The sequence below is a fragment of the Acytostelium subglobosum genome, assembly GCF_000787575.1.
Source record: "Acytostelium subglobosum LB1 DNA, scaffold: scaffold12, whole genome shotgun sequence".
NCBI classification, from domain to species: Eukaryota; Evosea; class Eumycetozoa; order Acytosteliales; family Acytosteliaceae; genus Acytostelium; species Acytostelium subglobosum.
Window position 1 is genome coordinate 181,297 of NW_012236521.1, and position 15,073 is coordinate 196,369.

General features: G+C 52.0%; 2 protein-coding genes across 2 annotated transcripts; both read left to right on the forward strand.

The window, feature by feature from the left end:
* Positions 1-246: 246 nt before the first annotated feature.
* Positions 247-2,400, forward strand: SAMD00019534_063690 (hypothetical protein; the record flags this gene model as incomplete). The annotated part of the gene is made up of 1 exon (XM_012898189.1): positions 247-2,400. The coding sequence occupies one exon, from the start codon at positions 247-249 to the stop codon at positions 2,398-2,400; it is 2,154 nt and encodes a 717-aa protein (XP_012753643.1).
* A 1,718-nt stretch (positions 2,401-4,118) lies between these two features.
* Positions 4,119-14,976, forward strand: SAMD00019534_063700 (hypothetical protein; the record flags this gene model as incomplete). Its single annotated transcript, XM_012898190.1, has 8 exons — positions 4,119-4,461; positions 4,558-4,815; positions 4,875-5,402; positions 5,482-5,748; positions 5,817-14,183; positions 14,239-14,330; positions 14,448-14,588; positions 14,686-14,976. 8 exons carry the CDS (start codon positions 4,119-4,121, stop codon positions 14,974-14,976), a joined length of 10,287 nt encoding a protein of 3,428 aa, XP_012753644.1.
* Between the last annotated feature and the right edge of the window lie 97 nt (positions 14,977-15,073).

Sequence of the window (15,073 nt, forward strand, 5' to 3'; positions counted from 1 at the left end):
TCAATTAATAATAGTTAATTAACTTTCTGTACCTTATATCAGAGTAGTATTAACAACCAAGGATAATAATAAGATTGGAGATATACATCTCAAAGTTGTATTAATATATTAATATTGTGGAAGACTATTGTCTGGTCATTCAATCAATCAATCAATCATCTTAATATTGTACCATCATTAACATTACTATTATATTATTACATTATTATTACTATTACATTACAACAATAACAAATGGAAAAGACAATGGATACATTCTTCCAACAAATATCACCTCTGTTGCCAGGTGATCAACAATTGTTGGCATCATTGTACCAGAAGTTACAACATCAACAACAACAGAATCAACAACAGCAACAGTTAATACAACAACAACAACAACAGTTGCAACAACAACAACAACATCAACAACTTCAATTGTCCAATCCAAACAGTCAGATGCCAACCATTCTTGGAATGCCCACCCAATCACTACCCGCACAATACCAACCACAGCCACTACCGCAACAACAACAGCAACAACAGCAACAACAGCAACAGCAGCAACAGCAACAATTACAACAACAATTACAACAACAGCTTAATGCTCCACAACATTATCATCAACATATCTTCCAACAGATCCAACAACAGTTGCAACATCTTCCATTGCAGACGCCAGTGACCTTGACACCATCACCAACTCCAAATACAATGACACCAACTCCAACACCATCACGGTCTCCTCAGCAGTCCACGACTCCACTGCACCTATCACACTCGTCTACACCAACGCCACAAATCTATCTATCCGCCTCGTCATCATTCAATGGCCAGTCGTCTCCAGCTCCCACACTTCCACACTCATCGCCAGGACTGCATCCACTGTCCTCCCCACTGTTACATTCATCCACCTCCTCTCAGCTGCTGTCTCAGCCACTACAACAATCACAACAAACATTGACGATTCCAAAGCTCCAGCTTCGACCGCCCTCGCCCGGCTCAGTCTCCCCTCTCGCAACGCCTACTGCCGCAGGGACCACTCAGCAGACAATCAGTGCTCCATCATCGACAAATGGATCACCAGAGAGACCGACCAAGTCCAGCAAGTCAAAGGAGCCAAAGGAACCAAAGGAGTCGAAGGAGTCCAGAGAGGCAAGGGAGGCCAGAGAGGCAAAGGAGGACATGGACGACAGTGATAGTGACTCGGATCGCGAGCGTGAGAAGAAGAACAAGAATAGAGCCAGTCAGAACCTTGCCAGCAGGAACTACCGATTGAGGAAGAAGGAGTACATGCGCGAGATTGAGGACAAGCTTGCCATGTTGGCCTTAGAGCACGACCAACTCAAGAAGGAGAACCTCACACTCAAGAAGGGAGGCATCGTGGAGATCATGAAGCCCGACCCCGCCTTCCTGACTATGTTGATGGAGGACAAGCAGATCGTCATCCAACTCGACCTGGCCATCAAGAAGAATGATGAGAAGGCCCTGGTGTATCTTCTTCAAGTGTTCCATCTGTCGATGGACAAGCGCCACGCACTCATTGAGCGTGAGATCGAGAAGATGGTGCACCCCTACACACAGGCCAAGCTGGCCGTGCTTGGCTACGTGCCCGGCCTCGAGAACCCGATGATCTCATTTGTCAGCAGTCCTGCATCCGACTCGTGGTGGTCCCAGTTCATCATTGACGCGCAGATCAACGATCAGCAGTCTGCCGCTATCCGCCAACTTCGAACATCTCACTGGCAGGCGGACATTGAGCTGCGGGGGGAGCGTGAGCGTCTGGACAAGATGGTCAAGGAGTTTTACCTCAGCAAGGTGGTCGTGGCGCCTACCAAGGATCGTATTCTCAAGATGGCCGCCACCAACAGCAATCCAGGTGGCTACGAAACCATCAACGGTATGAGCATCAAGCAATTCGATGATGCCGAGGCGTTGATGTCCAAGGTGGACATCTCAGAGATACTGGAGTTCACTCGCAAGCTTGAGCAGCTCAAGAGGAACTTCATCAAGCAGAGGACACTCCTCGAGGACACTCTGGTGGCATTCTCCGACATCCTATCACCGCGACAAGAGGCCATCCTTCTGATTCGTGTCCTGGCATGCTCAGTCCGTCTCTGTCAGTATGGCAACGATCAACAGTTTATCACCAACATCTGGGGCAACATTGTCAACAAGGAGAACTATGCTCCCCCAACTCCACAGTTCCCCCCTCAACTATATTATAACAAGTTTCAACAACAACTGTCACAACAACAGTTTCCACAAACAACAACAATGATGATGCAACAACAGCAAATGTCAATCAATCAACAACAACTTCAACAACAACTTCAACAGCAGCAACAACAACAACAACAACAACAGACAAACATGCTACCGATGATGCACCATCAATTCACAACTACTACCATGTCATAGTCCTATTCAATCACTTATACTTATACTTATACATACTTATACATATATACATATACATTCAATATTGTACAACCATACCCTTGCGCCCCTTTCCTTTCCTTTCCATACCTTACCTCTCTATTCTTCCTTCTCCTTTTCTTTTTTTCCACCATTCTTCACTTCTACATCCAAGTCTGGTTGTCAGTGCCCTTCCCCTATCCTCCCTCTCCCCCTTCCCACTCTCCACTGTTGACGCCATTGTCAGACTGACGACCGTCCGCCTTCCAACCGTAACTCCACAAACAAAACAACAATCCCTTATCATAATTAACATTAAATTATTATTTTATCATTATTATTATTATAATTATGTCTACAAACTTACCATATTTGGAAATCATCAATCTAGATTTGATTGATCGATCAATCTCCCCACATCCACCTCAATTCAATATTATTTATTAATATAATTAACAATCAAACTCTTTGGAATCAAATAAAGACGGTTGGTTTGGATTGACACATGATTGAGTTGTCCATGTACATTCATACTTCCCATGACGTCCAATCAATCAATCAATAATTATTATCTCCTTATTTGATGATGTACACTCCAATGCCAACCACATCTTGTGTTTTGACCCACCCTCAATTTACACAATCAATAAATCAATCTATCAATCTTTCACCTTGTACAAACATATATAAATTAATAAATCAATATTTTTGGACCTCTTGCCTCAAAGTAACACATTTTGATTGGGGTTGGTGAAGTGATCAAAATCTTGTGTTCAGCCCCACCCCACCGATGATCACGAGGCCCACCCCAACACAAAACTACCAAATTAATTAAAAGTCACGACCCAACAATGTTCACACGACCATTCACTGTGATTCTATTCTCGTTTTCAGTCATGACATCTTTCACGATGATCTCTACATCGCCATCATCATGCATACATCCACACATCACATCAATCAATCATGTGAACAGACACTCATTCTTTCCTGCATTCAAGCCAAACCAAGCCTAGACGACTGACGAATGTTGCTTTGTGGTCTAGATTTAGATTCTCGACCCGATCGAATGGGCGCTTTGCGGCAACCAACAGTGCCCAACTCTGTGCTGGGTACCTATCAGCTTGATGATGTGATAGGCTGCAGTTGTAATATGACACTCGTGTCTGAGCGTCCAGACTCTGCGACTTCTCACTCACCCACACACATCTACACATCAGATGTCTCAATCAGGTGATCCGTGCTTTCGTCAGTCAGTTCTTTAGGTCCTACCTTCATTAAGTCTGTCCTGCACTCTGTTCAAGGCTGCCTTGCCACCCCCCTCTGCTAGGTACATTTGCCTGTTAGCCCGCGATGTCTCGCGAATCGATACATCACCCAGTCGAGCTCATCCTCCACACACATATTCATTCATCCACACATTGTTGTTGGATACTGGGTTGGCTGGACCAATGTTCGCGAGGCCGTGACCGGTCTCCCAATCTGCACGTCTTGTCGTGTCGGTAACATCCTCGACTCTTCATTAATAGACGCAAGATCATTCATTCGTTAATATTAATATCATCATCATTCAATTCAATTCAACATATACATTATTACATATTATTATTACAACTTATTATTTATCCATATTCAATCATTCAATCAACCATTCAACTCAAGTCCAACCCCAAGTCCTACCCAAAGCCCAACTCCTGGAACTTTGGAAATAGTCAACAAGAATGAATACAACACGGAACAGCACGCTTCCGATATGGCTGCTGCTGCTGCTGTGTGTTGTGCTGCACACGCATAGCGTGCAGGCACAGGCAGGCGCACCTACCATTACATCGATCACGCCTAATCAAATACCAAACAATAAGACGTCGGTCGTCACCATTGTCGGAAAGGGATTCGACCCTACCCTCAAGTTCATCATGGCCAACGTCACATACAAGATCGTCACCAATCAGCCAACCCAGCTTGTGGTGCAGATCACACCCAAAGGCAGTCCCTACGGATCAATCCCAGTGACCCTTACCACAATCAGAGGCACATCCAAGCCCTTCAACATGATCATCACAGGTATGTATCCAAGAGTATTTCCAAATTTGGAAGTCTAGTCTTGGAATGATTCCAGCCTAACCTCCACCCACACCCCATACACACACTCAATCATAGCCACCCCAATGATTGCTTCAATCACTCCCAACACTGTGTTGAACAATCAAACTACGATGATCACGCTCAAGGGTAAGAGCTTCAATAACAACATGAAGATCATGATTGAGAACAAGTGGCCATGTCTTTTCACCAAGGTGGTGGACACGACACAAGTCATCTGTACCGTCCCAATTACCAACGTTGTGATCAAATCCATGGTCAACATCACTGGAAAGTACATGACACCATCCAACAGTGTGCCATTGAAGTTCATCTGTATGTATCGATCCATCCACGCTCATTCATTCACGCTCACTCACTGACACTCTCATTAGCACCCAAACCTGTGATCACATCTGTGACTGTCAAGGAGGACACTGGCCTCGTTCAGTATCAATATACTATTGTTGGTACTGGATTCGTTAAGGGCGTGTCTAGAGTGATCATCGATGGAAAGACAGACCTTTGTCTCAATCCACAGGTCAAGCCAACACAGATTGTGTGTACGGCCAAGATGTCCACGGGCAACACCGGTTCGCACAACATCACCATTGACAGTGTCAACGTGGTGTCCGACCCCTACGTGCTGAGCACCGCGATGTCCGTGCCCTGGGTGACCGGTGTGTCGCCAGGCACCATTCTCAACACGATCTACAGCAACATCACTGTCACGGGTCAGAACTTCATGGCCAACATCACTGTGGTCTTCTTCCAGAACAACGTCTACTGTCCCGTCGTCCCTGGCACAGTGACCGGTGGAAGTCTGATCTGTACCGTGCCGCCCATGTACGTTTATGGTTCAACCTTGTTCCAAGCGTCCAATGCCGGAACCACCAGTCCTCCATGGTCAATCAACTTCATTTGTATGTATTTTGGAATTATTCCTTCGCCTCCCAATTAGTTAATTAACAATCCCCCTGCCAATCCTCCAAACAACACCAGCCCCTCAGCCTACGATCACAAACGTGTTCCCGCCAAACATTACAAACAATGCCAATGTTGGTACGATCACATTGTGGGGAACCAACTTTGTTCCTGGCGTTTCAACTGTGATGCTGGCATCATGGACCTGTCGAGGAGGTAGTGTCGCTGCCAACTTATCAATGATGACATGTGGTTCATGGAACCTACTTCAAACATACGGTTCATACAACCTCGATGTGAACAATGGTAACGCTCTGGCACAGTGGCCAAACTATCTGGTTCTTGGTATGTATTCATCCATCCATCCATCCATCCATCAATCACTCACTGACTCAATCAATCAATCAATATAGCCCCACCCCCAACTATTATGTTCCCAACACCAACTTCTGTGTATGCTGATGTACCAACGGGTATCCAGATGTATGGTAACAATTATTATCCTGGATATACACAGGCCACGATTGGAGGATTGCCTTGCCCCATCACCTACATTGATACGGGAAGTCTGACGTGTACGTCACCAGTGGGCCTGCCAGCAGGTGGCCATCCATTGGTCCTCAACAACTCGTACGGTCTACTGTCATCACCATCCAACATCAACTACATGACGCCACTGCCACAGCCATTCATCAACTCCATTGCGCCAAGCACATTGTACACCAATGTCTCGGCCACGCTCACGCTGTCCGGTCTCAACTTCACCGGCGGCAGTGACCGCATCACTGTTGGCGGACTCAACTGCCCCATCCAGTCCATCAACTCCACATACGCCCTGTGCGCGGCTCCAACCACGCTCAATGGCACACAGTCTGTAACGTTAATCAACGGCTACAAGACATCCAACTCTGTCAATGTCACCTACCTCCTCCAACTACCAACGCCAGTCATTCAATCATTCAGTCCATCATCGTTTGGCTTCAACACCAGTGGTCAGCTGATCACATTGGTCGGCACAGGCTTCGTGCCCAACCTGTCGGCCGTGACCCTTGCCGGCAACACCAGTCTGGCCATCACGTTCATCAACGCGACCGTCATCATTGCCACGATGCCCAGCATTCCAGTCATCGGACAATTCACACTCTATGTGAACGATAGCATCTACGTGTCCAACACCATCCAGATCACAGTGTCGCCCGTCATTGACAACCTCTCGCCATCATTCGTGTACATCGGCCAGTCCGTCAACCTGACCATCAGCGGCAAGATCCCCGTCACCTATGGCGTCAATGTCACTGTGGGAGGCTTCGCCTGTCCAGTGCTCGCGGCCACCTCAACGATAGTCATGTGCTCGGCACCAGTCTTCCAGACATTCGGCTCGATGCAGGTCATACTCACAAGCGGTGGCCAGCAGTCCAACGTGTTGTACCTCCACTACTACGAGATGGCACCCACCTGTCTGTCGCCCACTGGTGACGTCGTCGCCTGGTGGTACGCCCACAAGATCCCATTGTCCAAGAACTACCTGTACAGTAGCAGTGCCGACCCATCCACCGTCTTCTACTACACCGACATCACCGACGCCAACTCATGTCTCGGCCGTACCCTCAACCAGATCGCGCCATCCATGGACTCAGGCACGGGTTTCTTCATGTACAACGACCTGCCCTTCTACGATGACCTGTCCGGCCAGCTGGCCGAGTCCTTCAACGGCTCGTTCAACACCGCTCGCTCAATAAGCAAGGGTATCTTTGCCATCCAAACGTCCAACACCACCACTCCGGGTTTCCATCTCAAGCACTCGCTGCAGGGCTTCCCCGTGCCATTGCGCGACTCGATCTTTGACTTCAAGACCCCGGCCAACTACCCCAACAGCTGGTTCCCCAACGACTACCATCTGCGCCCGACCCAGATGCAGGACCTGTCCCTCGGCCACTCATTCATCTGCCATGGCATCTCCACGCCCACCAACATCGTCCAGGCCATCTCCGTGTCCATTCCATTCGTCTACAGGACCAACGTCTACCCCCTTCCCAGCAACCTCGAGCCACTGCTCACACCAATCTTTGTGCAGCCATCCGCCACACCAGGCATCCACTACGCCTCGCCAAACTGGAACGCCGGCTACTTCTACTCGTCCGGTTACCAGAGTGACATTTGGTCGCCAATTGGCTTCAACCCCACGTCATTGACCGTGCCCGCCAAGTACAAGATCCTCCCCAATGTCAACGCCATCACCGAAATTAGAATCCCACCCGACTTTGCCAAGGCCAATGACATCCCTCTCGGCCTCAGCCAGTGGAAGACTGACACGGACCGCAGCATCATCGGCTTCAACAGCACCGTCCTCTGTCTTGGTGACTACAGCCCATCGACACCATACGGTGGTGGTGTGTCTGTGTGTCTCGCTGGCACCCAGGCCATCGCCGACTTCACCACAGAGATGATCTACAAGTACAGCACTGGCAACTGCACCGGCATCGTCTGCCCCAGCCAGGTCCAGAACCAGTACTTCATCTTCATCCGTGCTCGTCTGATGTTCGACACGCAGCCAATGACTGGCCAATCGGCTAGCGTCAGCGCCTACTTGGCCATGCTGCCCGACCCCCTCCTCCCACACACCACCGTCCAAGTGGCCAACTCTGGCTGCACGGGCATCTACTGTGTCACGCCACCACAGGACGACAACTCGACCATGGTGACCAACTCCAACGCCTTCTTCACGTACCGCGGCAGCTGGGACCCCCAGTTCAATGCAGTGCTCACAAGCGATGGCAACCAGCCCGTGATCATGCAGTGGTCTGACAACGACCCCATCTCATTCCCCACCACCAACCAGACCGCCGCCTACGTGCCCACCGCCACCACCGTGCAGCAGCAGAACCTGCTGACCTTGTACAAGGTGATCAGCATGTTGGTGGAGACCAACAAGCATCTGGGCGTCACTCGTCCAAACGGCTACTTCTTCACTGTCACTGCCACGACCAACATTGGTGTGTTCAACACTCAGTACAACATCCCCGTCGACATCAACAACCTGTGCATGGACACTTTGTTCCGTGCCTTTGCCTACGACTCTCTACTCTGGCTCAACAGATCCATCGAGTCCTTGCCTGTTCCATCGGCCTTGCTCGACCTTGCCACCCTCGAGTCCGAGTCCTCAGCCCTGCTCGACGGTCTCGTCAACATCTACGCCATGCAGCTCCGCATGCTCACTTTCCCAAGCCTGCCCCTGTCCACCATCGAGTCGCTCACTGACTGCTCCACCACCCCCATCGACATTGAGCACTTTGAGAGCGCTCGCTACCTTCGCAGGAATGGAGTCCAGTCTCCAGGTTGGGTCACCGCCTACCTGTGGGATCTCGTGGATGAGCCCAACGATGATGCCATCGACATCTACCTCCGCAAGCCGCCCTACGTGGACGGCAACTCTGGATTCCGCGTCAAGATGAAGTTCATCTTCAACGCCATCCGCGAGTTTGGAGTGACCGACGCCATAACCTTCTCCGAGAACATGTTCACATTGATCCCCACCACCAACTCTTTGGTCGTGCCCCTGGCCAAGTCCATCATGGTCTACGACAACATGTTTGTGTGTCCTCAATGCAAGGTTGACTCGCCACCTCCCATCACCAACAGCTCAGACCTGTCCAACGTGCTTCTCTCCAAGGGCGTGTGCCAGTCCACCATTGACGCCTCTGACATGGGACTCGTGTCCGAGTACGCCGGCTACTGGGCATCCGTTGCTCCCAACTGGACCACCAACACTGGTGTGCAGTTCATCTACTCACAGGACTTTGTCAACCTCTACAACACCTCCGTGTTGCTCCCCTCTCTGCTCCAAGTGCTCGACCCAACCCTTTGCGAGTTTGAGATTGAGGACGGCTATCCCGTGACACCCAAGGGTATCCAATACCTCACCCACGTCATTAACAACCAGCTCAACCTGGCTTCCGAGGTTATGGTCTACAACGACCTCACCGCTTACTTCATCCAGCAGAAGCCAACCGAGGACGGTCTGGCCATCGTCACCTACCGCAACTACCTGTGCGCGATTGGCGCCACCAACCTGACCGCCTTCAACCTGGGCAGCATCCTCAGTCTGTGTCCATCAGGCCCAGTCGTGTTCTCCATGTCGCCACTCTCTGGCCCAACCGTGTCCACCACCAACGCGATCACCATCCAGGGTCGCAAGCTCTCTGAGCCAGGCGTGACCATCATGGCAGGCACCAACCCATTGCCAATCCAAAGTGTGACCTACGACCCAATCACCGGCGAGGACACACTCATCTGCACGATTGGCTCGGGTGTGGGCAGCGTCCACATCAGCTACTTCAACTCGCTGACCGACCTCCCAGGCGAGACCCCATTGTACGACTACACCTACATCTACGACGCACCAGCACTCGGCTACGTCGACTATGACTCGTGGCCCATCCCCACACTTGGCTCCTCCGTCACCATCTACGGAAACAACTTCCTCTCGTCACAGACCACCACAGCCAACATCACGCTCTCGGTCGATGGCTACCCCATGCCCATCTTATCATCCTACCAGAGTGGTGGCTATGAGGCCCTCGTATTCTCGTCGAACGGCACTGGATACAGCAAGCCTGTCATCGTCCAGTTGGCCGGCCAGTCCTCTGAGAACAACAATGCATCCGTAGCAATCTACCTCAACTTCACTGCCCCCGTCATCAGCTCGATCTCCATCGACACTGACCATACATGGGGTGGCGCGATGATGACTGTCACCGGAACATCGTTCGGAGACATCGATCAGACGTTCACCATCAGCATTGAGAATTGCCCGTGTAACGAGTCGCTCCGTCTGAGTGACACTCAGGCCACCTGTCGCATCCCCAACTACACTGGTGTGCGCCACGTTGAAATCGACATTGACGGCCAGACCGACAACAACGGCCCCCTCTTCACGTACACGTCGCCCGCCATCCTCCAGCTCGTGCAGACGCCACTCAACACCTCGACCAGTGGCTTCTTCTGGGTGGTCGGCACTGACCTCGGCCCCAAGGGTCTGGAGTTCTACCCAAACATCAGCATCTACCTGGTCGTCCCCGTCAACTGTACCTTTGACGAGGATGTCTACCGTAACAAGACATACACCGACGCACAGAACAACGTGATCCCACCCCCAACCAACCCATACTGGAACAACGGCACGTTCGACCCGTACATCGTGCTCAACACGACCTGGCGTGAGACCGTCGAGTTTGACTGCATGAAGTGTATCCTCCCACCCGGCATCGGCACGGACATCTTCATCAACATCACCTGTGACACGCTCTCGTCGCCCCTCTCCGAGACCTTCATTACCTACAACCCGCCCACAGTCCTGTCGATGGCTGGCAACAATGCAAGCGACACCGACGGTGGCAGCTACCTCACAATCGTCGGTTATGACTTTGTGCCCAACGAACTCGACTTGAACTACACCAACGCTGAGAACCAGACAGAGTATGACGTGCCCCTCCAAGGACCCCTGTCATTCTCCAACGTCACCATAGGCAACGTGTTGTTGAACAACATCACATTCCTCAACTCATCGGTCATCTATGGACAAGTGCCCCCAGGCATTGGCTGTAACCAATCGATCGTCGTATGGATCGGTGCACAGAACAACACCGCCGGCAATGGTTCACTCGCATTCTCATTCTGTTACAACGCGCCCAATGTCAGCTCGGTGACGCCGAGCGACACGCCGGGCGAACGAATTACAATATTCGGAGCCAACTTTGTGCCAGCCAACGCCAATTTCACCATCGACAACACGACCAACTACGTCGTGATCAACGGCAACAACTGCACTGACGTCGACTGGATTTCCTCGTCCAACCTCACATGTGAGGTGGCCGCGGGCATTGGACGCAACTTGTCGCTCACCGTCGTGGTTGGTGGCCAGTCCAGCGTGGACAACGTGACCTTCTCCTACAACCCACCCAACATTACCACGTTGGACATGAGCAAGACTGATGGCCAGGTGATCACAATCAATGGTTACAACTTTGTGCCCACCGACATCGACCCCACTGAGTCTAATGTCACGATTGCCGGCGCAGCCTGCCAGTCGACAACATGGATCAACGCCAACACTGTCTCATGCCAGGCACCCGCAGGCATTGGCGCCAACCTTAGCATCGTCGTCACCGTCGGCAACCAGGTCAACACTGACAACAACACGTTCTCATACCTGCCACCATGGGTCAACAGCATCACCACCACTGGCACCGACGGAGGCTCAGCCACCATCTCCGGTACCAACTTTGTGCCACAGGGAGTACAGCCCACCAACTCCAATGTCACGATCAACTCGGCAGTATGCACGCCCACTTGGACCAACTCTCAGACCATAGTGTGCGCCGTTCAGCCAGGCATTGGCAAGAACCTCCCACTCGTTGTGGTTGTCGGTAATCAATCGACCACGAACAACCCACCTCCCATCTTCTCGTACGACGCCCCCACCTTGGACAACAAGAACTACAACGGCGACCCCAGCGGAGGCACGTGGATCACCATCACCGGTCAGAACTTTGTTCCCCAACAGCTGGCCGCTGAGATCAACGGCAAGCCACAGGACTCGAACAACTCTGTCACCATCGCCTCGACCAAGTGTCAGCAGGTGACATGGGTCGACAGCAACAACGTCTACTGTCAGGCTCCCGCTGGCACTGGCACCGGTCTGTCCATCATCGTGACAGTCGGCACACAGAGCAACGACGCCAACACCTACTTCTCCTACTTTGGCCCCAACGTCACCAGCATCTCACCAAGCAGTGGCGAGACTGATCAACAACAGCTCGTTACCATCACTGGTCAATACTTTGGCAGCAGCCCCACAGCCAACATTGGCAGCGCGGGAGCTTGTACCAATGTTGCCGTCCTGCCCAAGCAAGGCACAACCGAGAGCTTGTCCTGTAACGTGCCCACGGCTCAGTCACCAGGCGAGCAGCAAGTCACTGTCACCGCCGGCGGCCAGACCTCGACCCAACAGGTCATGTACGAGTATGTTGGCGACCCCAAGATTGACTCAGTCTCGCCAACAACTGGAGGAGTTGATGGAGTCTATCCATTGTCCATCTCTGGAAAGAACTTTGTCGCAGGCAACAACCAACCCACCGTATCATTCAACAATGAAGACGCCACCGTACTCTCTGCTACCGCCACACTTGTGATCATCTCGACACCAAGTGGCGGAGGCACGTCCATCCCCATCACCGTGACAGTTGCCGGCAAGACCAGCAACACCAACACCGACTTCTCGTACACGGCGCCCTCCATCACCTCGATCACACCAGGCGAGGGATACACCGATGCCGCCACACCCGTTGTCATTGTCGGTTCCAACATGGGTCTGACAACTGATCCCCCCGAGATCAAGATTGGTGACGAGGAGTGCATGGGCATCGTCGTCATCTCATCCGGTTACATCACATGTACAGTGCCACCCGGCGAGGAAGGCACGGTCACGGTCACTCTCACCTTCCAAGGCCAGAGCGCATACTCATCGTTCACTTACATCAAGCCACCTGATGATGAAACGACCACCACTACCACGACAACCACCACACAGACTACCACTGGTCCACCACCAACGACCACTGTTGGTCCACCAGTGATTGCTCCACCAGTGATTGCCCCACCAGTTATCGCTCCACCAGTGATTGCTCCACCAGTTATCGCTCCACCTGTGGTCACTTCTGGAAATCATTCCACGTCGAGTACATCGTCCACCTCAACTGGCACCTCGACTACCTCCACCTCCTCCACATCAGGAACATCGACCACATCTGGTACATCTACCACGTCTGGCACTACTATGACCTCAGCCAACTCCACCACGTCTGGAACTACATCGGGCACCTCAACTACCACGGGTACCTCGACCACCTCTGGCACCTCGACTACCACTTCCGGTACAACTACCGCCACTACCAATGGTACCTCGACCACATCAGGAACCACGTCCACAACCACTAGTGGTACTACAACAGCCACATCTGGCACGACTACTGGAGTGACTACGTCGTCCACCAATGGTACTACCACCGGTACTTCAACAACTTCGGGAACCTCCACGACAACTTCTGGCACTACCACAGCCACTGGCACATCGACAACTACCTCTGGTACCACCGGTAACTCGACAACGACCACTACCTCGGGTACATCGACCACGTCTGGTACCTCTACGACAACTTCCGGTACTACCACCGCTACCACGACCTCTGGAACGACCACTGGCAACTCGACAACTACCTCTGGTACCACCACTGCTACTGGCACATCTACCACGACTTCGGGTACTACCACTGCCACCGGTACATCGACAACCACCTCTGGAACTACTGGTAACTCGACAACTACCTCTGGTACAACCACGGCTACTGGCACCTCGACCACGACTTCGGGTACTACCACTGCCACTGGAACCACCACTACGACCTCCGGAACAACTGGTAACTCGACAACTACCTCGGGTACTACCACTGCCACAGGTACTTCCACCACGACCTCGGGTACTACCACCGCCACAGGTACATCGACAACCACCTCTGGAACCACTGGTAACTCGACGACAACTACCACCTCTGGAACGACCACGGCAACTGGCACCTCTACCACGACCTCTGGTACTACCACTGCAACAGGCACTTCGACAACGACATCTGGTACTACCGGTAACTCGACAACTACCACTACCTCTGGTACAACCACCGCCACGGGAACGTCTACCACTACATCCGGTACTACAACTGCCACAGGTACATCCACAACGACTTCTGGCACTACCGGTAACTCGACTACCACAACTACCAGCGGAACTACCACGGCAACTGGCACCTCGACCACTACCTCAGGAACCACCACTGCCACTGGAACATCGACCACGACATCAGGAACTACCACCGGTAACTCGACAACTACCTCCGGTACTACCACGGCTACTGGCACCTCAACCACCACCTCGGGTACTACCACTGCAACAGGCACCTCGACCACTACATCCGGTACTACTACTGCCACAGGCACTACAACTGGTAACTCAACCACCACCTCGGGTACTACCACAGCAACAGGCACCTCGACCACAACGTCTGGTACTACAACGGCAACAGGCTCATCGACAACCACCTCCGGTACTACCACTGCAACCGGCACCACAACTGGTAACTCGACTACTACCTCCGGTACTACCACTGCAACTGGCACCTCAACCACGACCTCGGGTACTACCACAGCCACAGGTACTTCCACCACTACCAGCGGCACGACTACTGCCACAGGTACTACCGGCAACTCGACCACCACCTCTGGTACAACTACCGCCACGGGTACTTCGACAACCACCAGCGGTACTACCACCGCCACCGGCACTTCCACCACGACCTCTGGAACTACCACTGCCACAGGTACATCGACTACAACCTCTGGAACAACTGGCAACTCGACAACGACAACCACATCGGGTACTACAACAGCAACAGGCACCTCGACCACCACCTCTGGTACTACTACTGCAACCGGCACGACAACCACATCTGGTACTACCGGTAACTCGACCACGACCTCGGGTACGACTACCGCTACCGGAACCTCGACAACAACCTCGGGTACMACRACTGCCACMGGYACMTCKACACGACCTCYGGTA